Source organism: Eutrigla gurnardus (assembly GCF_963514095.1).
Source record: "Eutrigla gurnardus genome assembly, chromosome: 12".
Taxonomy (NCBI): domain Eukaryota; kingdom Metazoa; phylum Chordata; class Actinopteri; order Perciformes; family Triglidae; genus Eutrigla; species Eutrigla gurnardus.
In genome coordinates this window covers 4,317,694-4,342,994 of record NC_139926.1, presented here as the reverse complement: position 1 = coordinate 4,342,994, position 25,301 = coordinate 4,317,694, and the positions used below count along the sequence as shown (strand labels likewise).

Here is a 25,301-nt window from a genome sequence, read left to right as displayed (position 1 = left end):
ATCGAGAAAAACTGTATTATGATCTGAAGTTACTTCCCTATACAACCACAAGAGGTCTCAACAGGATAGTGTTTTAAACAAAGCCTTAAGTATGGGAATCACTGAATTCATCACACTGGGTGCAATCAGTCTCGGTAAAGATAACTCTCCCCTCTTGTTTACTGATCAACCAGAAAATTGTAGAAAACAGTGAATTGTATTGATATATGAATTAACCTGTGTCTTCTAAAAAACAGTGCTGTGTAAGAGATCTGTGTATGGTGTGTAGATCACATGAGCAGCAGGATCCAGGCTGCTCTCCACCCAGTTATTGCTCAATCGATTAGGACACAGGCTGGCTTTCAAAAGATCCCTGGGAAGGAAATTGCAACATGTGCTTAAGTCTCCACGAAAGAGGAAGTCGAGGCTGGAGAGGACACTTCTATGCTTAGGTTACATTTTTCTTGAAGATGTTTTTACAGGATTTTCCATGTGACCTGAGGAGGGTGTTGGTTTTCCAGATGGACTAGAATAACACAAGACTCTGGTGAGTTCTCTATATTGGACACTATTAACTAAGATTGACATGACCGTTATCGACCGTTACTACAGGACAGCCTGCTCCACATCTGCACTTTGAGTTCAGGATCAATAACTTAGGTTCAAACAAGCTGGACTTGCTGGGACAAACAACTTCATATGCAGCAGAGCTGCTTTAATGTTTGTTTCTTCAGGGGTGGAACGGAAAGGTGGAATAACATAACTTTTTCTCAAACTCAAACAATTTCCTCCATCGCATCGCATTCACAAATACACAATTCCACATCATTGGATTTTCTGAAAAAGATTAGATAATGGTTTCCTATGTGATAGTAAGGGCATTAATCTATCATCAATCAACTATTGTCTATGTAAAGATATAGTGTAGCAATGTCAACCTGAGCAGGGAATGCAGTCATCCCTCTGTGTGTGTTGTTGTCAGAGCTTCTCCTTGTTTGTTTACATACAGTACTGCTTGTTTTTAGTGCATCTACTCACATGTGAGCGCGCCCCACTGCTGGTTCACAGCCATCACTCCACACTGCACTCATACGGTGGTTGCAGCCTACCAACCAGGCAGCAATCTCTGGTTTTCCTACAGTTTTTCAATTGTTAACACACAAAAAGCGCAAATTCGGCACAATTGACCAACCTTCACTTCATTGATCAATCACTCAACCCAATTTGGCACTTCACACTCCCTTATCTGCGAGTGTAAAGAAGGAAAGTCAATTACACATCACCTTGTTGTCAAAACACGACACCCAATGTTCAGTTGTACACATGTAAAATCTCAAAGCATCAACTTGCAACACACACATATTCAAATCTCTAAACATGCAGGCCTGTTGAGCCGTTTGTAACCAGGACTGCAGCAGAAAAGTGTGTGTTTGAAGAGAGACAACCAGAGGAGAGGAGGAGGAAGAGGAGGAAGATGACGAGGAGGTGGACGAAGAGGAGGACGAAGAGGAAGAGTAGGAAGATGACGACAAGTAGGAGGAAGAGGACGAGGAAGAGGACAAGGAGGAGGAAGGAGCAGGACAAGAAGAGGGAAGAGGAGGAGGAGGAGGAGGAGGAAGAGGACAAGGAGTAGGAAGAAGGACAAATAGAGGCAAGAGGAGGAGGAGGAGGACAAGGAAGAGGAAGGAGGAGGACAAGAAATTCCAGTTATGCTTTTTAAAATTTGACTTCAAAATTTGCTTGTTAAAATAAATGTGTAGGTGTTACATTAAAAACACTTAAACAGAGTATTTCTGAGTTGAACCAATCACTTGGTTAAGCAATTAGTGGAGTTAGAGTAAATTAATCAAGTAATAGTTTTAAATAATTGTCTATAGTACAAATGAAAATAAAATTCTTCTCTTGTGGAATCTGTGTGTGTGAGTTTGTTGGTTTCTTTCGTCCACTATGATTGTAAACTATATTTGGGTTTTGACTGTTATCTCAATGTCAACTTGGGCTCTGGAATATTGTAATGGCCATTTCTTCATTCATTTGTGACACTATACACCAAATGATTAAGTCATTAATCAAAAAACTAAATTGGACTTTTAATGAGTACTAAATTTGTAAAACATATACAGCATCAATGATCAACTATCCAAATAGTCAAAAGAAATGACTTCAGATTGCAGTGTGTGTTCTAATGATGAAGACAACAACAGTGTATTTTGTGAGAGTATAATCACCCCTGCCCCCAAGTCAAGGTTTTCACCACAAAGAAGTTCCAATTGACTGTGGTTAAAAAAGAAAAGAATAATGTGATTGAAACACTTTAAGTGTGCAAGATAGAAAAGAGAACAAAGCACTGATGTCGGGAAGTGTTTTCTAACTGCCACACTGTGGCTGTGAATGGGGTTCACATGTTCCACAGCACGTCCTGTTTGAAAGAGTGACCTTTCATCAGGTATCGTGGTTGATAGTGGAATAAATGTCTGTGTCTTCTGGGGATTTCTCCATCCAGTGGGGAAGCCCAGGTGTGGCTTCAAGTCTGCAGCTTTAACCGTGGCTTTTTGGAATAATTGCCCCTGGTTCAACTTTTCAATTCAGTTGATGCCAACCGAAACTTTTCTTGAGTTCTTGAAATTATGAGTGTAGACGTTTTTATGAAGTGGTTTATGAAGCTAATATGAGAATGAACATTTTTTCCTGTCGCTCCTCCACAATCCAAATATGGTCAATTCTTTCACTGATTGCTAAAAAGGGTCTGAGGTCCATCCACCATGTCTAGTCACGTGCCATTCTGTACGGAAATTTACCTGGAGTCACAACTGTTTGGTATTCTGTGACAAAACATTTGGTCTTAAAGTTATGTTCAATAATTGGGTTCAAAGTACAATAATGTCATTAAGGTTGAAGTTATTTCCTGCTGAGGTAACTAAGTTATTTTGTTTGGAGGAAGGGGAAGGTTTCTCTGCTGTGTGTTGAAATGCAAAGGAAGTTGTAAACACACAGCTGAGAGGTGCAATCAATGCACATGCTTCTCCTCCCTGTCTGAGCAGTTTGTGCCTTCGTCCCGTGGAGGTGGGACTGAGCTGCTGAGTCATCAGCTGAGCCGTGTGGTCCGCATTTCAGTCTGCATGCGAGGGTCAGAGGTGACGTTTCCTCCGGTAGCTCTGCTGTGTAAACTCTCTCATCCTTCCTCCATCTGTCGCTTTGTCAGAGGTGAGTCACTATATTCTGCTCTTTGCTTCTCTGTGGGTTTTCTTTCTAACTTCTTACTTTTGTCACATTATTTCTGCCACTGAAGGCAAAGAAAACCAGCTCAAACGTAACAAATATGAAGGCTACTCAAGCTTCAGGGAACACATTGTCACGTTTTGTTGTTTGACAATCGTGTTGTTATTTTGAAGCTCCTTTTCTCCTGCAAAACCATCTGAAATTTACCCCAAATCAGTGGCATGGCTTTTTGCAAATTACAATTAAATGATGTGTTAGATGGGGCTGCAGGTGTTTTCTCTACCACAGTGTTAGATGGGGCTGCAGGTGTTTTCTCTACCACAGTGTTAGATAGGGCTGCAGGTGTTTTCTCTACCACAGTGTGAGATGGGGCTGCAGGTGTTTTCTCTACCACAGTGTGAGATAGGGCTGCAGATGTTTTCTCTGCAACAGTGTGAGATTTTCATGTCAATACAACCATTGAGATTATGAACCTTTTTTAGAGCACACTTGTTTATAGATCTACCCTAATTTTGCTCTCAAATTGAATCAAATTTATGCATTTAAAAAGCATTTACAGGCTGACAATTCCTGTATTTTTTCATATTTCAATATATTGCAGTAAAGGAAAATTGCAATGTAATTTTTGTTGCAATATGGTGCAGCCCTAATGTTATAGAGCACTTTATCAGTCCACATCTGTGGCAGACCCCTGGAAGACAGGTGAGTAACTTCATACTACAAATAAGTGACCATTTTACACCAGATACCATGGAACTGAAACTGTCAGCCTCGCTATGTGTTAAAACTTTGATTTTAATGATGATACATTCTTAACTGAGGCACAAGCATTAGCATGACTTTAATATATTTATGTTTAATTGCAGATTGTAACAATCAATATTCAATCACAACCTTCTAACAGGCTTAGCCCCCCCCCCCCCCCCCCCCCCCCCCCCCCCCACTCACACACACACACACACACACACACACGCACACAAAACCACAGTGGGAAAAAAGCAGAGATGACCAATCTTGCAGCAATTTTCTAGAGCACCTCACCTCAAAAACCAAAAAGGGCAAACACCTTCATTACTGAGAAATATACTGGAAGTCAGTTCACATTAAAAACAGTATTCCTCTGTGAACATCAACACTAGTCATATTCTCATTCTCTGCTGTAGGAAGTGTAAATTCCATTAGTTTGCCTTTTTAGTGCTGAATGAGTCAGAAAGTGTGTTGACCTCCCACAAGCTAAACGGCTTCCACTTCAACTCTCCATCAATCCTAATTCGAAGATCACTCTGACAGCACAAACTACCATTGGAAGGATATTTCTGAAATAATATTAAGGGGCAACAATCTGTCATCTAGATTAGAATATTCCCACATTGTTTTGTCCCTGCTGTATCTTGACAGTGCTGTATCTTCATTTCAAAGCTATTTTCACAGACGTGGTTAAAAATAAACTGGAATATAAGAATCAGCAGTCAGCAAAGAGAGAGAAGAATCTTAACATTTTGTTTATCAGAGTATCAAAGTTTATTAACGTATCTCTGTGATGCAAAATAACCTGATTAGCATGAAGTTACATTTACAGCAATGAGCTCTGTGCACTCCGATAAATAATAAAGCTTTAGTGGTTGGTTGTGACTCGTGGCATTCAGGGTGTGTCAGTCATCTGAACAAGCTGTTGCTTGCATTGAAGACATCCATTGAGGATCTGGGTTTCAATTCTCTATCATCATCTAAGGTCACATCCTCTTCCTGAAAACAAACATGTCTTTTGCTTTGCTGAGCACTTTCGTCACATGAGACATAAATGATTACTCTCCCATAGCCGACATGGAGCCTGTTTCTCAAAAGCATCAGCTAAGATCTTCTCAGTCCACACTAGAAGGAGAAGTAAAAGTACTTTGAGAGAATGTTTAAATGAAACAATTTCCGTTGAGTTTGAACCCAGAATGGCCTTCATCTCACCATTATACCGGCCAAAATAATTGTGATTCACGATATTATCCCAAACGTCATCAAAATATCCTTAAAACTCTTAAAATGACACTAAAACCTACAGAAGGAACACTTCATTGTTTAGTGGTTTCATCATCTTTTTAGTGAAAAATATAACAGAAAAGGCAACTATGTTAAATATCATGATACTTCCTGTATTTTTTACTGTCTACCATGATAGTGAACTAGACAGATTTTTCAAGTCACTCGTGAAGATATTTACAATTATCCTGATAATGAAAATTCACCACAATCAACTTATTGTGTTTTTTTTTTTTCATCATCAAATCTCGAGGTAAAACCGTATTAAATCTTAGACAGAGCAAACGGAAGCCTTAATCCATGTGGAGGAGCTTTACACTACTCAATTTACACCAAAAAGAAATGTATCGACAACAATGTTGATTGTTGTCCAGCTTCTCCATGTGAGGATTTACTGCCGTTCTTTGTTTCATTAGATTTGAGGTGAAACAATTGGTCTATCGATGAATCAAATTGTCAATCAACAGAACATGAGAAGAAAAGGCAAACAGCTTTGGACTCATGGTTTGATGTTTTTTTTTAAAGAAAAAAATAAGAACATCCCCCTCAGTTTTGTCAATAACAGTCACATAGCGAAATTATACAGCATATTAACCAATAATGACATAATAATGAGTGGCAGCTCCACACTTTGTGTGCAGGTCAGTGTATGCTGTTTAGAAGAGAGCGGGGTGAAAGGTCATCTTGCTGCCGTCACGTTTGTTTTCTCAGTGTCAGTAAATCATGACTGGATGGTCTTGTTATTGGTGACTCATAGCAGGAATGCAGCCCTGAGCTCCATTCAACCACCGCTCACCAGATCACTCCCTGCTTCCCACATCACTCTCTCTTTTTCTTTCCTTCCTTCCAGTTTGATCGTTAATTGTGAAATATATAAAATAGATTTAAGTTCTCAAACTTGGTTATTACATCAGATTAAGGGGTGGTACGTTTAAAGTGGCAGTGACAGTAAAGTATTCTTTAATTTATTGCCACCATAACGTAAGGTTGACAATAAAAACACATTGTCTATCAAGCATTCTGTTGAACTGTGATCATTCAGTCTGTGATGTAACCGCTGTCCCACAAACAGATGGACAAAGTTCGCACAACTGAGCAGATTTTTCGGCCTACATGCTCCTCTGCCACGTTAGCGTATGCAAACAGAGACGCATGGACACTTGTTCCTTTCTGTCAGTTTCTGTAGTGACAACAAACATTGCACAAATGTGTTCCGTTAGTGAGGCCCATTTCCCAAAAGTGCTCGCCTGGTTCCTGCCATGCAAGCACCGGCTCTCACTTTACAACATGTGACTTTGTGCTTACGTTAGCTGTTACATCGTTTCACAATGCTTAGATTCAGATACCCCGAATTCAATTCCATTCAAACATTCAGTTTTCTTGACACACTCATTCTACCAGCTCACCAAACTCTGTTCATTTATCAGTTGATTTTGCAATTATTTATTATCAGTCTCTTTTCTAAATGCACATGAAGCACTCTTCACATCAGCATACATAAGATCCATCACACAGAACGTATTTCAAAAGAAAATATGTCACTTTGAAAGCTGGTTGAAGTAATCTAGCAAAGACGTTTGAACTTTGACCTGAATATTCTCTGGTCTGCTCAGATAAAAACACTGAATCTGTCTGTACGTTAGCGTGTCGTTAGCCTGTTTGTAACGGTACCGACAACTTTCTCCTCAAACTCCTTCACCAAACACGAGAGCAGATCATAATAATGATTGTGTGTATTTTGATCAGCGGTGCCTGAATATAGAAGAAATGTCCATACCTTGGGTCACATGTTGAAGCGTTTCTGATGTTGCTTGCAGGTGAATGTCTAGTTTTCTCTGCTTCTAAGGCAACAGAGCAACTTACTGTAAAGCACTGAAATTCGCACCGTTTTTTCGATACCGATGTTGGGGTAGTAGCAGGAGCAGATTTGGTTATCAACAGCTTAATAATTATATTTAATATATTATCATGATATAATCATGAATAAACGGGGCACCAACCTGGGATCAGGGAAAAGATAACCTAAAACTGTATTCAGTCTCAATATAAAGGTTTTATACTCACATGCCAAGGATCGTGATCATTGGCATAGAAGTACAAAACCAATCGAACAATTAAAAAGGCGTGAAATTCGAGCACTAGCCTTCACAACCTGCTGTTATCCAGTGACATATACACAACAAGCACAAGAGACCGCTAGTTATAATATAAGATTTATTAAAATCAGTAATAATGATCACAATCAATAACACTGCAATTAACAAAGCCTTATTATCTAACTACCTAACACACAAAGCTAAGCTAACAAAGGAAGAGACACACGTGGAGTGTGTGTGTGTGTGTGTGCATGTGCGTAGAGAGAGAGAGCGAGAGAGAGAGAGATATGGCCGGGCGCGACCACCAGATGGAGCTATTCCTCACAGCATTCAGGGGCGGAGCCACTGACATCCGATAGGATCGCGAGAGAGAGAGAGCGAGCGAGAGATGGCCGGGTACAGCCACCGGATGGAGCTATGTCCTTAGCGTCCGCCGGAAACAGCTGGCGTAGGACACGTGTGGGGGGCGATGTATGTGTGCGTGTGTGTGTTAGCGGGACACAAACAAAGAAAGGGGGAGAATGCGCGCACAATATTCTAAGGCTCAGGAGGCGTGTTACTATCAGACGGGGCTCGTGAATGAACTGGCGTTTATTCAGCGAGACCGCGGTCTTTTAACTGATAGTAGACGCTTACTGAGCTCGCGAATATGGCTGAGGTTAGTCAAAAACACTGTTACAGAAATCAACCCAGCGGCGTGGGTACACGATCAGCATTCAAAAACAACACGGGAAGCAACAGACTCGGCGGTCCGTGATCAAAACTTAAAACACATTAACAAGAATTACAAGCATATCCTACACTATCAAACTTATGTCTCTGCCCAGACTGATAGCCTCTTACTGGTGTCGTTGCGTAAGCTGCGAGTCCGTCCTGGCGATGACGGCGTTCCTTAACGCGGCGGCGGTAGTTCGTGGGCCCCGGCGTCAGCGGGGGACATGATGAGTCGGCTTAGTCCAGACGAGAGCGGAGCGTGTTTCCTCTTGTTGATCAAACTCGTTAAAGAAAACAGTTTGTGTTACTTCTTTCCGCGGGCGACAATCGTGGCTTGGCGATTTGGTCCACTGACTTCAGACAGTGTCTGGTAGCTGGAATGCAGGAACCGGTTTGCTTCCTCTTGTTGCAGCGGTATGCTGCTGTGGAGGGGTCGCCTCCCGTTGCAACGTGGTGTTGCGATGGAAGCGCGTTGGAAGCCTTTTTGGAAGCGAGTTCTTAAGGCGGCGCCGGTTTATAAAGCTCACGGCTGCTCCAGGGGACCCCCTGGGGTACCTGTGGTTGTCAGCCAATAGGGCACCAGTTGTGTGACGTTGCACTTCGCACCCAGGTGCGAGGTGAAACTAAAATGGTGGTGTAGTTTTTAATCCCCTTTGTCCCTTTGTTCTGACCGCATGTGTAGGCTTTTGTAGGCCGCATTGTGTAGTCCTACTGGTGAGGTCCCAACACCGACAAACTTTGCTCTTACCATACCAGCTCTATTTGAATCAGCCTTTCACTCCTCCCAACATCTCCCCCCAGAAAACAGAATCTTTACCCTTTAGCCAACTTATTCAGAAGCTGCATCCACATCCAGAGGCTGGATCCGCCAAATACTTCACTTCTAGAGCAGACAGATCAAATAACTGGTCCCTTTTCAAACAATGCTTTAAATACAGACAACATGCTAAATCTGGTGTGGATCTATTATTACCGATGATTCAACTGTAAAACTGTAAAACTCCATTCAAGCCGTAAAAGAGCTCAAACTGTGAGTCACGCATCATCGTCGAAGGGAAAACTGAATGGAAACTGAACTTCCAGAATCAACAAAGCAATCAACCAATCAACAGTGCGCTGTGACATCATCCAGCAGTATTTAACGCATTTCGATAAGATCACTGAATTTCCATGAAGAGGATAATCCCAAATATCATCAGAAGTAAGTTCAAAAAGCTGGCTAGCTCACCTTCATGGTAGAGAAGTGAAAAATAGATTATGATTAATGAAATGCAGGATAAAAAAATCAGATAAAAAATAAATTATGCATCCTTTATTTACGCAATTAGACTTCTGTGACGCAATAAAAATATTAGTTTATGAACATAATATACTGATTGCAGTATGTTTATGTGCCTTTTTAAGTATATTTAGATGATGTTTGGGATAATAATCACAATCATCTTGGCCAGGATAATAGTGACGTAATCCCATGCACCGTCCAATCAAACACATGCATGCGTTTATCCCAGAGTCTACATGGAGGGAAGCCGAGCCCCCACTTCCTCTTTAGAGGCCACGTCCTCAAGAGGATGTGAACTTGGGAGTCTTTGATAGGATGGCCTCGTTTTCTTACAATAACAGAACTTTATGTACACAACCTCATGTCAGATTTGGTAGCTTCAAGGTTAAAAAAGCAGACATGGCTATAAAAAGGCACTACCAACATACAGTACAATCTGGGCAGAGGCACCTCTTTCCTGAAACAGTTTCCTGTTAGGATGCCACGTTTCCATTCGCTGCTGTCTGCAGTTCAGTGGTGAGGAGGTTCCCAGTAACATGGGCAGGGAAGTTCAGATAAAGTTATTTAAGAGGCATTTTGAAGTGTGGAAATGTGGTGGTGAATACAGTAAAGTCAAAACCAAACGTGCATTATCAAAAGGGGGATTAGAAAACACGACACTGTGTGACTCACTGCTCGACACATCACACAGCGACTACCAACACCTTCAAGCCTCCGGTAGCGAGGGGAAACACTTGTTAAACGTTTGCCTCACATGTGTTCCTCCCACTTCTCATACCGCAGCTCACTGAACCGGCTGAGCTCTTCCCACGCTCCCCTCCAGCCCGGGCCTGTCCCGGGAACAACTATGCTGCTGTTAAGAATCTGGATCATCCAGAGGCAGGGCTGTACATCCGGTAATGTGCCTTGACAAGAAATACATCCTCCAGCTTTTATAGCTGATACATTTTAATACATATTATTTAAATTAGGTTTAATCTGTAGTTTCGTCATACCTTCCTGATCTTCCACAGCCCTCTCTTTCTCTCTCTCTCTCTCTCTCTCTCTCTCTCTCTCTCGACCACACACACACATCAGTGGGCTGAACGGTGGTGGCAGACTGGTAGTTGAATAAAATCACAGGACTATAAACTAGAGGTGTCAGCAGTTAACAAGGGCGTTTTGACACAAGTCTCTGGTTAATTTCTATCTGTATATCGACCCATTGAACTGTTCTGGGTGCACATACACAAATGCTCCTTGGTGCTGGGCCCACTACGGCGAGCTCTGTGGCACTGGGCCGGTGTCGGCCGTCCTCGTCCCACACACCGGCCTCAGCATCTCGGAGCTCACCATGGCTCACGCATGAGCAGGCAGAAAGCAGACAAACAAGTTTATATTCAGTCGTTTGATTGGCTCTTCTGAGACCACCAATCTAATTTAAAATGATAGCAGCTGATCGGTGGCTGCACCCATAACCTAATCTAAATGACACAAAACATTTCAGCAAAAGCAACATAAAATAAAATACAAAGTAATTTACAACACAAAACATTAAGACTGCATGGATATAGCCCTGCGAAATGTGGCGGCTAAGTTCATCCAGTCAATGGAGCACAACTTCAATTCATATTTTGTTACAGAGAAGGAAAAATATGATTTTAATATAAAAATATGAAGATGTTGACACTCTCTCACTTTAATCATTTTTATTACATCACAATGTATTTGTCAGGTAACACTCCATCTTTGTTTTGATCAACTTCCTGCCAATCCCACTGACTTTACCCATGAGCAAACCAGAGAAAACCTCAGCACCATCTAGCAGACTAACAAAGTAAAACCTGTATTTGCCATATTAATAATTTGTATAATAAAAGATTATACTTGTCGTATATCGATTGTTGGGATTGTAGCAGGAGCAGATTTGGTTATCAACAGTTAATTATTAATGTCAATATGATTATCGATATTAATAATTATATTTAATATATTATCATGATATAATCATGAATAAACGGGGCACCACCCTGGGATCAGGGAAAAGATAACCTAAAACTGTATTCAGTCTCAATATAAAAGGTTTTATACTCACATGCCAATCATCGTGATCATTGGCATAGAAGCATAAAAACAATCTAACAATTAAGAAGGGCGTGAAATTCAAGCACTAGCCTTCACAACCTGCTGTTATCCAGTGACATATACACAACAAGCACAAGAGACCGCTAGTTATAATATAATAAGATTTATTCAAATCAGTAATAATGATCACAATCAATAACACTGCAATTAACAAAGCCTTATTACCTAACTACCTAACACACAAAGCTAAGCTTAAACAAAGGGAGATACACACGTGGAGTGTGTGTGTGTGCGTGTGTGTGTGCGTGCGTGCGTGCGTGCGTGTGTGTGCGTGTGTATCGAGAGAGAGAGAGAGAGAGAGAGCGAGAGAGAGAGGGAGAGATGGCTATGTGCGGCCACCAGATGGAGCTATTCCTCACAGCGTTCAGGGGCGGAGCCACTGACGTCAGATGGAGTAGCGAGAGGGGGAGAGAGAGAGGGGGAGAGATGGCCGGATGCAGCCACCAGATGTAGCTATGTCCCTAGCGTCCGCCGGGAACAGCTGGCTTAGGACACGTGTGTGCGGCATGTATGTGTGTGTGTGTGTTAGCGGGACACAAACAAAGAGAGGGAGAATGCGCGAGCAATATTCTGAGGCTCAGAAGGCGTGCAGCTATCACACGGGCGCGCGTGATTGAACTGGCGTTTATTCCACGAGACCGGTCTTTTAACTGATAGTAGAGGCTTTTTGAGCTCACGAATATGGTTGAGGTTAGTCGCAAACACTGTTACAGAAATCAACCCAGCGGCGTGGGTACACGATCAGCATTCAAATACAGCAGCACATGAACAAACGGACTCAGCGGTCCGCGATCAGAACTTAAAACACATTAACAAGAATTACAAGCATGTCCTACACTATCGAATCTCTGCTTCTGCCCAGACAAATAGCCTCTTACTTTTGTCGATATGAGATGCGTCGATGTGAGGTTTCCGTCCCGTGCGGTGATGGCGTTCCTTGACGCCGGCAACGGACGGCAGTTTGCGGGCGCTCGTTCAGCGCCGGATCCAATTGGTTAAAGAAAACCGTTAGTAATTCTTCCTTCTGCAGGCAACGATGAACAATCGCGGGGCTCGGCGATTTAGTCAGCTGATTTCAGACAAAGACGGGTCGAGTTATCCGTTCTGCTGGCAGCTGGGACGAAGAAAGTGTGTTCTTCCTTCCGCGGGAACAGGAGAGTCGCGCTGTCGCGGCGATCTCCTCGGGATCCAAAATGATAAACAAAAGAAAAATAAAACGAGTAGAGAAAAAGAGGGGTAAAACAGTCTGTTGCTCGTCCAGCGAGTTTGGGGGAAAGACTGCGGCCTAGGACAAAGGAAAACGCTGCAGACGTGATGTTCACCTCCTGTTGTAACTTGGGTCACGGTGGAGAGAGGGCGTTCCTCAGGTGGCGCCGGATTATATAGCTTAGGCCGCTCCAGGGGACCCCCCCGGGTTCCCTGAAAATTGTCAGCCAATAGGGCACCAGTTGTGTGACGCTGCCAAAATGGTGCTTGTAGTTTTTTATCTCCTTTGTCCCTTTGTCCGGACCGCATGTGTAGGCTTTTGTAGGCCGCATTGTGTAGTCCTAACGGTTAGGTCCCAACACGATACAATTTAGCAAAATATCGCAATACTAGCTGTATCACTTTTTTCTCCCACTGCCAGTAAAGATACTTTCTTTTTGTTTTTTGTTGTATTGTATTGTATTGGTAAGACTTGATTAATCATTACAACAAAAATAAGTGGAAACAATTAAAAAAAAAAAAATTAATCATTCAAATTGTTTAACAAAAAAAATGTGCTATTAAGCTTTCCATATTCGGATTACGCCGTCTGCGTGTTGATGTAAATATATATATTTTATATATATAATCAACTCTTTCTGTGCACGTGAAAAGCTCAGAAAAGTCAACCTTGTTCTGAGAAAAAACATTTCTGGCCGTTATACATTTGTGTTCTATTTGAAAATATTTATGAAAAAAATATTTTGACGCGCAAATTGATGGCACAGCGGAAAAAGGCCTTAAGTTTTCATGACCTCTTTGACACCAACATCAATAAACACACTAGAAGCATTGAAAGGGCATCTGGTTCCTGATGATGAGCAGATGATGCAGGATTACAATCGTGTTGACTGCTCCTGGTTGGCTTGTAAAAACCCAGTGTGAACATGAACCCAGCGGAACTAAAGTGCAACAACATCTCACCTTATTTGTTGGCCCTAGAGGTGTGAAAAGGAATGTTTCAGAGGGCGGTCAGTGAAAGGCTGCTGAGCTAAAAGTCAAACCACAGCTCCTGCAGCCGTGCAACTCCATCACACAGCTCTGTTTCTGTCCATCTCTTCAGCAGCGGCTCTTCCTGTGGTGCAGATACTGTGGTTTGGAAAATGTACTTCTTGTAATCTCCCCACAGCAGTTTCACACAGTTTGTCGAAACAGTTTCCTTGTAATCTTTTCCGTTCCACTTAGAACTACTCTGATGGCACATAAAAAACAAAGTGTGATATGAGATAGTCGCGTTATTTTCAATTGACAGTTAATTGATTAAATGGGGATTTAGTAGCTGCACATTTTTGCACTCAATTTCCCTTGAATTACCTTAAAATGAAAATACACATATATAATCTTTCATTTGAGAGCTATATCACCGTTAATACTGAGCCAGGGTTTAATGTCGGCACCCTCCTGTGAAATTGAAATATATAGATTTTCTCAAATGTCTACATCTGATATCTTTTTAAATCAATTTAAAATAAGGCTCTATGTGTTTGAAAGATGTGTTCAACACAAGATAAGCTTGTATCAATGAATCTTCCACTGGAGCATTACAAACCAGCTGCTCAATATACTGTAAGATGAGTCAGTGTATGTGATGTGTATTGTGAATACTGTGGTGAAAGATGTGGTTGGATCAGATTAAATCAGTTTGTTATGAATGTCCTGTTAGATTCACCTCCATGCTGTAGGTTATAACCACAGCTTTTAACTTTTGACAAGACAAATATTGTGGTTTATTTTAGTTTTATATCAGTGTCTTTAAACTAGGGCTCTCGCAACAATTACAATATTGTCAAGCAACCGTCACAACAGCTATGTTGGGTTTTAGTTTTGTTTTTTGACTTATTTTCAATGGGAGCTCTGTGCATTTACACTACAAAGAACAGCAGCATGCTGTTGTTCTGTTCTGGTCGGACAAGTTAAAACATGTTCATCTTTAGGTAAAATGTTGTGCTGGTCCCTTTCAACCCAGCCATCCAATCACTATGGACATTTATTGCAGATCGCAATAGAAAACACTCACAATGAATTGAATTGCCATTATAAGGATAATTGTGAATTGTGTGAATTGCAAAGAGTGGCTTCAAAATCTGTCTAGCTCAGTTGTTTAAACTTAACTTTCTTTATCCTTTATTTATTCAGCGAGACCAGGGGGGAAACCTCTAAAAAGTGAAGTACCTTAAACTGTCATTCTCTCTACTGGCCATCAGGGGGCGACTCTTCTGGCTGCCAAAAGAAGTCTGCTCAATGGAAGTCTATGAGAAAATGGTCCTACTTCTCTCTTGATGTATTATCTCAGTAAACATTGTAAACATGAGTTTATGGTCTCAATCTCTAGTTTCAAGTCTTCTTCAATCCAGCATGATGTTCATTTAGTACATGATAGTCCACATAAAGTAGGGGATGCTTTAGGGGGCGGGGCTACCTTCTGATTGACAGGTCGCTACCATGCCACCAATGCAGTTAGCATTGATGATTTTAACATTTAGCTGTAAAGTTGACCTTCAATTATGAAGCTGACTTTGTTAACAGCTTCACACCATCCAGATGGATCCAGATCCAGTAATGTTGCTACTCGTGGTGCTGCTCTGTTGCTTGTGTTCTTCAGATCCACCCGTCGCTCCTCCACAGTCCAAATATGGTCACTTCCTTCACCGGTTGCAAATATTCCAAGATGGTGACGACCAAAATACTGAACTCTAGGCTTCAAAACCTTCAAAACTGTAGTCCACAAACCAATGGATGGCGTCACAATGACTTTGTCCACTGTTAATACAGTCTATGAGGAAGACCTTATGATTCACGATCATCTTATTTACTATTGATTTTCACTCAAAAGAGATGTGTCTTTGTTTCTTAACAAAATGTGAAATGATAGTACCAGTATGTTTTAGTGGCATTTTAAGAGTAGTTAGCATATTTTGATGATTATTGGGATAATGTAATTTTTACATCAGCCCATGCCTAGATGGGACTAATACTTACATGTAGGCTACAAGTGAAAAATGTGGCAATTTTAGAGTGAGTTTACTGACCTGTATGGATCCAACTAAATTATGTAAATGAAATAAGTTACAGTGGACGGATTCTTCTATATCTGATGGAAAAAAAACAGTATCTTTACAAAACAACCACCCAGTATCCCACCTTTATTTTACATTCCTGTTCTGAATAATATCCACTTTCCACCTGTTTCCACTCTTTTCCTGCCACCGCAGATGGCAAATGCAGAATCTGTTTACAGAGCATCTTTGAAAGTATCTATAAAAAAACATCTACACATGATTTTGCCTGACAGTCATGCCAAAAATAATGTCACTGTGGTAGTTCTGGTCGTCAGAGACAAACAGGACTCCACTTTTCCCTGACAGATTGCCTTGTTCTTTCATAAATTTCCAGGCAAGTCTGAGGAACATTCTCTTACGTAAAGCAGTGTTAAGGAATGCTAGGCCTCCGTTCAGTTCCAAATCATTACGCAGCGCTTTGTCAGAGGGTTCTGCATGCATGACTCGTGAAATACCAGAACATCTGTCATGTTTGTCTGCTGGAGAGAGAGGTAGAGGGAGGGTGGGAGAGAAGGGAGGAGAGCCAGTAAGAGGCAGACACGAGTTTTGAAATATTAGGTAGGATAAACTTTCGCTCAAAAGGGGAGAGAAACTGGTTTTGCTGAATACTGCTTAAAGCCTTTTGTGACCTTCCAGTTAGTTGTTGGCTATGTCATGATTTCATGCTGGTGTAGCTTGTTGTAAACATTCCGCTCTAACTCGTGTTTGTATGTGTGTTCTTCAGCCATGGGCCAGCGGTCGACACTGGGAAGCCTTCTGTTTTTCCTCGGGCTATATGGGATCTGTACAGGATTTGAACGGGGTAAGTACATACACACAGACACACTACATGATTACTACCCTACATACTCATACACTGTGCATGGCTTTTAAATATGTTTGTAACTAGAACACTTCATAGTTTTGCCAAGTCCAATCTGCCTCCAGTCTATAGAGACTCATCGCCCTCCTGTGGCCACTGTCTTACTGTTGCTATGTAAAGTATATCATATAGTATATATATATATATGCAATACCACTTCAGAATAATAATTAATAATTCTACTTTTAATACAATATACATATACAGTATGCATTGTGGGTGGAGGAAAAGTCAATGCAGCATAATATTGTGATATCTTTTTTTTTTTTTTTTTCTCATTGTGGTGACTTTGGCCAGATACCTGGAGCGATTAGACTTTACCAACTCTACTTTACTTGTAAATGTTGTCTGACTTGCTGTCATGATAGAGAAGTGAAAAATAGTAGTAATAGATATATTATATATATATATATATATATATATATATATATATATATATATATATATATATATATATATATATATATATATATATATATATATATATATATATATATATGTTGTGTTTTCTATTGGCTCTGCTGAAGTTTATAGCCGAACGGCCGATGAGACGACGCATCGATTCTGAATTGAAATATTTTCTGCACTTATTGGTCTGCTTTCAAGCCTGCTCTTTAATTGGCTCTGAGACCGTGGGACTCGGCGCCACAGGGCATCCTGTCTGAACAGCTCAATTGGTTCACATATAGAAGCAAAATAAGCTATAGGCCGCCTGGTGGAAAATGTCCTTGTGGTTAACCGATAACAGTTATCCGTTGACATCCCTAAATCACAGGCGTGATCTGAGCAAAACACATCAAGAGGAAAATTAGTATTGTAACAGATATGTTGTTTTCATTTCAACTGTATTAACAATAACGTAGTGTACAGTTTGTACATGTCAGCAATCATATAGCTAACAACAAATAAGACGAAAAAGAAGACGCCTGTCTGTTCAGGCTTACAAGTATGTTTTCTCCCTGTTCTGTCTGATCAGGGCCATAAACGGCTTCTCTTAACATTGCCTCCTAAACTTTACAGTGAGGCAAAACACACTGAGGTATTTGTTAATAAATGGTGCTAAATAAATAGAATTGCCTAATTATTTATGAGACAAGTTTGCTCAGTGTTGACTGTGTGTGTTGCAGAGAACTGTACCAACTACGGTCTCCAGTTTGACAGGGTTTACTCTGTTCCCGGGGATGTGGCTATGCTCAATAGCACCATGGTGTCTGCAGACGTCTTCAACTTCACAACCATCACTTACAACATCACCTGGTACGACCCAAAGACAGGCCGAGAAATGACCGACCAGAGCGGTCGAATCCTGGTGGACGGCGAGACTCTGTGGTTTCTTAATTTAACGCTGGACGATGGTGGAGACTATGAGGCCATACTGAGGTACAGTAGCACCAGTAGAACAAATCTCATGTCTGTCCTCAGAATTAACACAAACACTCCTGATTCAGCTGCTCGATGTGACCAAAGAATCTCTGAAGGAATGAATATAAAAAAGGACATTTTCATCTCATTTTTCAACAGGACTCCCTCTCGGTGCTACAGGCAGGCCAGCAAGCTGGTGGTGGAGCCTGCAGCTCCTGGAGAGTGTGGGAGGCCAAGGAAAGCTTACCAAATACTCACAAAGGGAGTCACTGACAACCTGTCCTGCCCTCTGAAGGACTACATCAGTAAACTCAACAGCTACAACATAACTTTCTCCATCAAGTGGTACAGAGTGAGTTATGGGAATGTCTCGTTGAACACCGGGTGCTGTTAAACATGTTGACTGTTTGTAGCTCCCATTTTAAAACTCATTGAAGTGAAACATCTTGACATCATCTGACAGGATTGACCACAGATAACGTAGTTGATTATCTCATGACCTGATACTAGTAATCTCTTGCTGATCTAATGTTACACAACAAATACATGTAGATATGTGGACACTAAATATTATTGGATTCTACCCACTCACATCTGGAGTCTGTTTGTTTATGTTGCATTCATCTTTGGTGGTTAATGTTCTTATAGCTTCACAAGCTGTTGCACTCCACTGTACACCCGTTGCCAAACTGGGTGAACACACTAACGAACATCATCAATGTTTACAAAGTGTAATCGGTGATGATCTGGGGACTACTGTCAGTTTGGCTTAAATGGGAATTGCACAAGACAAACCAAGACACCATATTGCCAAAAGTATTTGTTCACCTGCCTTGACTCTAATATGAACTTAAGTGACATCCGATTCTTAATCCATAGGGTTTATTATGACGTCGGTCCACCCTTTGCAGCTATAACAGCTTCAACTCTTCTGGAAGGCTTTCCACAAGGTTTAGGAGTGTGTTTATGGGAATCTTTTACCGTTCTTCCAGAATCATATTTGTGAGGTCACACACTGATGTTGGAGGGAAGGCCTGGCTCTCAGTCTCCACTCTAATTCATCCCAAAGGTGTTCTATCTGGTTGAGGTCAGGACTCTGTGCAGGCCAGTCAAGTTCATCCACACCAAACTCTCTCCTCCATGTCTTTATGGACCTTGCTTTGTGCACTGGTGCACAGTCATGTTGGAACAGGAAGGGGCTGTCCCCAAACTGTTCCACAAAGTTGGGAGCATGGAATTGTCCAACATCTCTTGGTATGCTGAAGCATTCAGAGTTCCTTTCACTGGAACTAAGGGGCCAAGCCCAGCTCCTGAAAAACACCCCCACACCATAATCCTCCTCCACCAAACTTTACACCACTACCACTACCACTTCTTGGCTGAGTTGCTGTCGTTCCCAATCGCTTCCACTTTGTTATAATCCCACTGACAGTTGACTGTGGAATATTTAGGAGTGAGGACATTTCACGACTGGACTTGTTGCACAGGTGGCATCCTATCACAGTACCACGCTGGAATTCACTGAGCTCCTGAGAGCGACCCATTCTTTCACACATGTTTGTAGAAACAGTCTGCATGCCGAGGTGCTGCTTTTATACACCTGTGGCCATGGAAGTGAGTGGAACACCTGATTTCAATTATTTGGTTGGGTGAGTGAATACTTTTGGCAATATAGTGTATGTGGACACTAAGTATTATTGGATTCTGCTCACTCACATCTGGAGATTACTATACTACTATACTATATCCAGCCGGTAAAAGAGACAACATTGGAGATAACATGAACCCCCCATGCTACTCTTTTAACAAAGTGGCTGCACAACATCAAAGAGTAGTTTTAACATAGTCTTCATCATTAAGAGCCTCTGTTTCCTTTCCTCATCCAGGGCTGTGACCCCATCACGGATGGGAGCGGCAGGTATACCTACCTGCATACGACCAAACTGAAGATTGACGGGGTGGAACCTGACAACAACTCCTTCTACACCTGTACTCTGACCTTCACTCTTGCTGGCATTATGGGATCCGTGTCGGAGACGATTGACACCTGGGTCTCAGGTTAGAACAGACATCAGTACTTGACTGTGAGGACTTCAGGCTTTTGTCCACAACATGTGGAACAATGATTGTATTGCTACAGCAAAATACACTTCTCTTTTCTAGACTCATCAATACAACCAGCACCTCAGGGTTTTTCCTGGCTCAAACATGTGATGGAGGTGGTACCATCCTGATCATGTGTACAGTGGGGGCATGCCTTCAACTGGCTAAAGCTACACAATGATGATTGAAGACAATGACATCGATAGCCAGTGTTGTCTATGTACTTTTATTTCCCATCTGATGAAAGGTTATTTGGGGAGATTTGCCTTACTGCGAGGGTCCAACGATAATAGATTTTAAAAACCCCTGAGGCCAATTTGTGATATTGGGCTATAAAAAATTAAACTGAATTTAATTTAACACGCATTCCTTGATATTTAATGCTCATCTCCATCTCCTCTTGTGTTCCATGTAGTCGTCATACTGTCATTTACTGAAGTAGCAGATCATATGACTATGAACACCGATCTAAACAGACTGTAAAACAAACGATTCTATTGCAAAATATTAACACAAAAGTAGATCTCCTGTTTATGATGCATTTAAAACATTTTTTAAAGCCAAAACAATAAAATAACCCCTCTCACACAAGACACATGTATAAGACTGCCAATCCTTTTTTTTAAACAAGTTCAATTTTAAATCATTAGTTGACTTCCAAATTTAAATGATTTGCTTTTATCAGTAGGATATGGTTCAGTCATCTTCTCAAATGTAGTAATGAACTAATATCACGTTTTACAGACTTCTGTATTCCATAAAGTTGAAACCTACTAAAAATTATTTTTTATATCCTATTAATCCATCGGTGTAAACATGTTCAGACATCATGAATAAAAGCCACCTGGACATATACAACTATATTCCCTATATATACTTCTTTGTTCTGGTCCTCAGTGGTGGAACGAACTCCTGACCAATGTCAGGACAGCAGAGTCACTGCCATCTTTAGAAAAAAAGCCTCAAGACTCACCTGTTCAGACGTCACCTCGACTCTACAAAGCATGACCCACTAACCCCCCCCCCCCCCCCCCGGAAAATAAATAATAGCACATCAATGTTCTTACCTATAGCACTTTTGTTCTTAAGGTATGTTTGCTGAACAGCTACTACTTTCCTCAGACGAGGACCTAACACTTGTTTCTATTTTTAGCTCTTACTTTATCGGCAATGATATGTGATTAAAGAAGCGTCTGCTAAATGCCCTAAATGTAAATGTAAATTTAACATGGAACAGCAAGGAAAAGAGATACGTTTTGTACAGCCCGATTGATATGGCATTTTTGGGGCTGACTCAGATTTCGATATATTGGCCAATATATGTGGTTATTACATTTCTTAACACCAGCTGTATTTTGCTACGGTGAGGCTCTTGGGCCTGTGTTAGACGTCGTTACAAATGACAGAAATAACTGGGCGGAACGCTTGTTAGGAAATTGTGTTTTCCATGTAGGAACAACCCTTCAAACCTCTCCAAATCATTCCCATTATCTTACACAGAGTGGGGGGGACTCTATGGTATCATTCCATATACAGTATATATCTGTGATTAGATAACCTCAACCTCTGTTTCTGTACTTCATGTTGTCTGTCTTTTCAGAGAAGTACAGTCTGACTCCACATGTGCACGAACCGGCCAATGAAATATTCAAGGTGCCGATGGGTGAGTCCACGTTTGCAACATCTGACAAACATATTTTCTGCTTATATTTATTTGCAATAAGGTGTAACTATGACATTCAATCATAATGACAATATAGCAGTGTATGATCATTACACAGAGATGAACTGCATGCTTCAGAGCTAATGTCCTTCCAACTGAGAGAGCATCAAACTTCCCATCATCCCTCAAGTTCAGCACTTCATTCCACATCATGTTGTCAACTCGTGACAGTTCAACGGGGACAACATATTTATTATTGTTTGAAGCATATTTTTTTAATAATGTTGTTGTTGTAACCATAATGAATGCAATACTAGTTGCATACTTCACTTTATTGCCCCAGAGAATAGTGTATTTATGTTATAGGATAGTCTTTATTGTCCCCAAGGGGCAATTTGGTTTGCAAACAGTCAACACAGCCAATACACATTATAAAAGATAAAATAAATATAAAATAGATGAAATAAAACACCACAAGAGGGCGCCCCCTGACATTCTGCACCCTAGGTGACAGCTATATCGCCTACGCCAATAACTGGTTTAAAGTTAACCCCCCCACACACACACACACCTCTCCCCTCCGTGCTCCTCCGAGCTCTATTGTTCTCCCCTCTCAGCCTCCCACCTCCCTCTTATTTTACGAAAGTAGTTTGGCAAAATGTGTTTCTGAAAGCATTTTAGGTGAGAAATAAGCTATGCAGTTGCTGAATCTGTCTTTATTTTAGATCGACAACGGTCAGTTTAAAAGATTTTCGAGAGTTTGCTCCGCGACGGCATTACACGGCTTCTTACATAGACAATGAATGGGAACATTCCCTCCGCTATGAACTCAGACAGGACGCCGTTTAGTTTCCCGGTGTGTCCGGGACTTCCACAACATGTACAAAGCAGTAATAGTGTTTATTACGGCCATGAATGAGGTGTAAATGCAGCGGGTGCCGGTCGGATTTCTCTCTCACCCTGACTGCAGTACGTCCCCGATCCCAAACTGCTCGGCGATCGCTTGCCACAACCCCCCCCCCCTCAGCCAATAGTAGCCATGCGGACCGGATGGCTACTATTGGCTAAAGTTTGACTCAAGTGAAAATTCGTAGACTCCATCTTTAAATTAGAATTTGAATTAAATTCATGGCATTTCTTCAAAACGAGACTCATTTCAGACTGAATTCCATCTGTTCACTGTAAGATACACTGAAACGAACATATAATGCATAGTATCACAATATTTTGTGTGGCAATATTTATTGATACACAGGTGCCAAATATCAATCTTTTATTACATAATTTATTATTTTACAAATTAAATTTTGGTCACAATAACTTGGTGCTGAGTATTCTCTGGTGTGGCCATGGGTAAAGTCAGTGGGACTGGACTATGAAGACTGTAATGCAAACAGTGAAAACTTGATCTCATGATTAAATTATTTGCATACTTTGTAGTAAGTTATCGCAATACTCAGCATATCACAAAATATCTTGACTTGCATATCATGATAATCTTATCATGGGGCCTCTGATGATTTTAAATTTTCTGTGTATTCTTGTGTTTGGGAAAAAAATCTTGAAATTTATGTTTGCAGCTTAAAATAAATAGTTGTGTTGAGTATAATGAGTAATTATTATATGTATTGTTTGTATTTAGGGTCCAATTTCAGCAAGCGGTGCCTGGTGTTCGTGCCATGTGTTGGGAGGCCCATGGTTGATATTGTTTGGTTGGTCAGTGACAGTTTCATTCTCACCACCAAACCCTCTGACCGCATCTACACGTCGGAACAAAGGTCAGCAACCTCACCTTCTTTTGTTTTATCTACTGCTTTTGGAGTTCATGTAAGAAATATGAACGTTTATATGATGTGCTGTATTACAGGAAACAAACAAAGCCCCCAACACTGCTGAAATCACTGCATCTCTGCCTTGATATGTGAATGTTTTAATTTCCTCAGTGCAACTCGTTTTTACACAAGATCTCTGTTGAGCAGCAGAGCTGACAAAAATTCTCTGTGTCGTCTTATTTAAAACAATTCTTTTCAGATTTCAGTATTTGTTTGATTAATGTATGGGTCTACTGTAAGGGAAAGGACATGAAGAAATTCATGTGACACTGCAGCCTATCAGCGCTGAGATTCTCCTTCTGTCGTCCTGATGATGCTGAATCAGAAATGAAGGAACTGTCTCCTGTGTCTGTGGTCCCCCAGAGGTCTAGATAGTAGCTCACATTAGTCCAGAGACCAGACCAGACTATGTGGAGAAACCAGAGACTGTCTGTGGTCCCCTAGAGGTCTACGATAGTAGCTCACATTAGTCCAGAGACCAGACCAGACTATGTGGAGAAACCAGAGACCGTCTATGGCTCCTCTGCTAATGCACTATAGAAATGCAGTTCTATTGAAATTAGGTAGAAACATTTTAATATATGAGTACTATATTATTGTCTGTCTTTCCCCATCAGTTTGCGGACCCAGGACAGTCCTAATAAAGGTGCCTGGTTGGAGCGGGTGCTGATGTTTACTGAGCTGAGGGAGGAGGATTTCCACATCAACTTCACCTGTCGAGCGATCAGTTCCCGGGGCTTTCCTGAGAGCTATTTCAGTCTGCTCCCAGCAGGTAAAACACAGAGGAGAAGCCGTTTCTCAACAGTGTGAAGCAAAAAATGCTATGCATGCAAATATTCTACGTGACAACTAGTATGCTCACCAGCCTTGGTGGGAGAGCCATTTTACTAGTGATGTCCAAATGAAGCTTCGTGAAGCATTTTCTTTATTTTCTGAGCCCAATAGATGGCGCTCTCTGTTCAACAAAGGGTTGAAAGCAATGGAAATATATCGGCCTTCAAACCTTTGTTGAACAGAGAGCGCCATCTATTGGGCTCAGAAAATAAAGAAAATGCTTCACAAAGCTTCATTTGGACATCACTACATTTTACTAGATACTAAATTATCGAACACATAACCTCAAGTTATGTTTTTAGCTGATTTTAATTGTATCCATCTTATTGTTTGATTGTTGCAGATTCGTTACAGAGAGTTGGACTCACGTGATAGCTTTTTGGTAGCTGCCTGATTATTGTCCAAAACAATCATAAATAATAAAAATAACCATAAATAAATGTGATTTAAAATAAATAATTAAATAAAAATGTGTGTGTGTGTGTGTGTGTGAGACAAAAGAAAACTTAACAAACACTGTGCGGTAACATTCATGTCAACACCCTCGAAGCACCCTCATAGTTTTCGTATTGCAGCAGTGGTGGACAGTAACGGAGTAACTTTACTTAAGTACTGTACTTAAGTACATATCCAGAGGATTTGTACTTTACTTGAGTATTAGATTTCTTTGGTACTTATTACTCATACTTGAATACATTTCCAAGACAAATACTTTTACTTTTACTCAAGTTAATTTCTAGAAAGTCTGAAAAGTACTTGTTACTTTCAGGTCTGCTCTTTTTTTCCCCTTCTTTTTTAAAAATACTATTGGACACAAGCTGTGTTTGTCAAAGAAGGAACCCTATCACAGTGTACGCTCTCCACTGGGATCTACGTAAAAGTGGAAATACGTAATC

At 41.0% G+C, this 25,301-nt stretch overlaps 1 protein-coding gene across 4 annotated transcripts in view; it reads left to right on the top strand.

Annotated features, from left to right (window-relative positions):
• Nucleotides 1–369: 369 nt before the first annotated feature.
• The window catches only part of LOC311021662 (interleukin-1 receptor type 1), a 31,299-nt gene continuing 6,367 nt past the window's right edge, over nt 370–25,301 (top strand). Inside the window, exons 1-8 of one of the 4 annotated variants that reach the window (XM_084022353.1) lie at nt 370–526; nt 16,474–16,551; nt 17,739–17,991; nt 18,133–18,325; nt 19,860–20,031; nt 21,677–21,739; nt 23,382–23,517; nt 24,189–24,343. In XM_084022353.1, the coding sequence (XP_083878479.1) occupies nt 16,476–16,551; nt 17,739–17,991; nt 18,133–18,325; nt 19,860–20,031; nt 21,677–21,739; nt 23,382–23,517; nt 24,189–24,343 (1,048 nt within the window). In that variant the 5' untranslated portion in view covers nt 370–526; nt 16,474–16,475. Of the gene's footprint in view, nt 527–3,024; nt 3,184–10,112; nt 10,218–16,249; nt 16,308–16,473; nt 16,552–17,738; nt 17,992–18,132; nt 18,326–19,859; nt 20,032–21,676; nt 21,740–23,381; nt 23,518–24,188; nt 24,344–25,301 lie in introns of those variants that run through there. The other 3 variants (XM_084022351.1, XM_084022352.1, XM_084022354.1) reach the window with 3 other exon arrangements.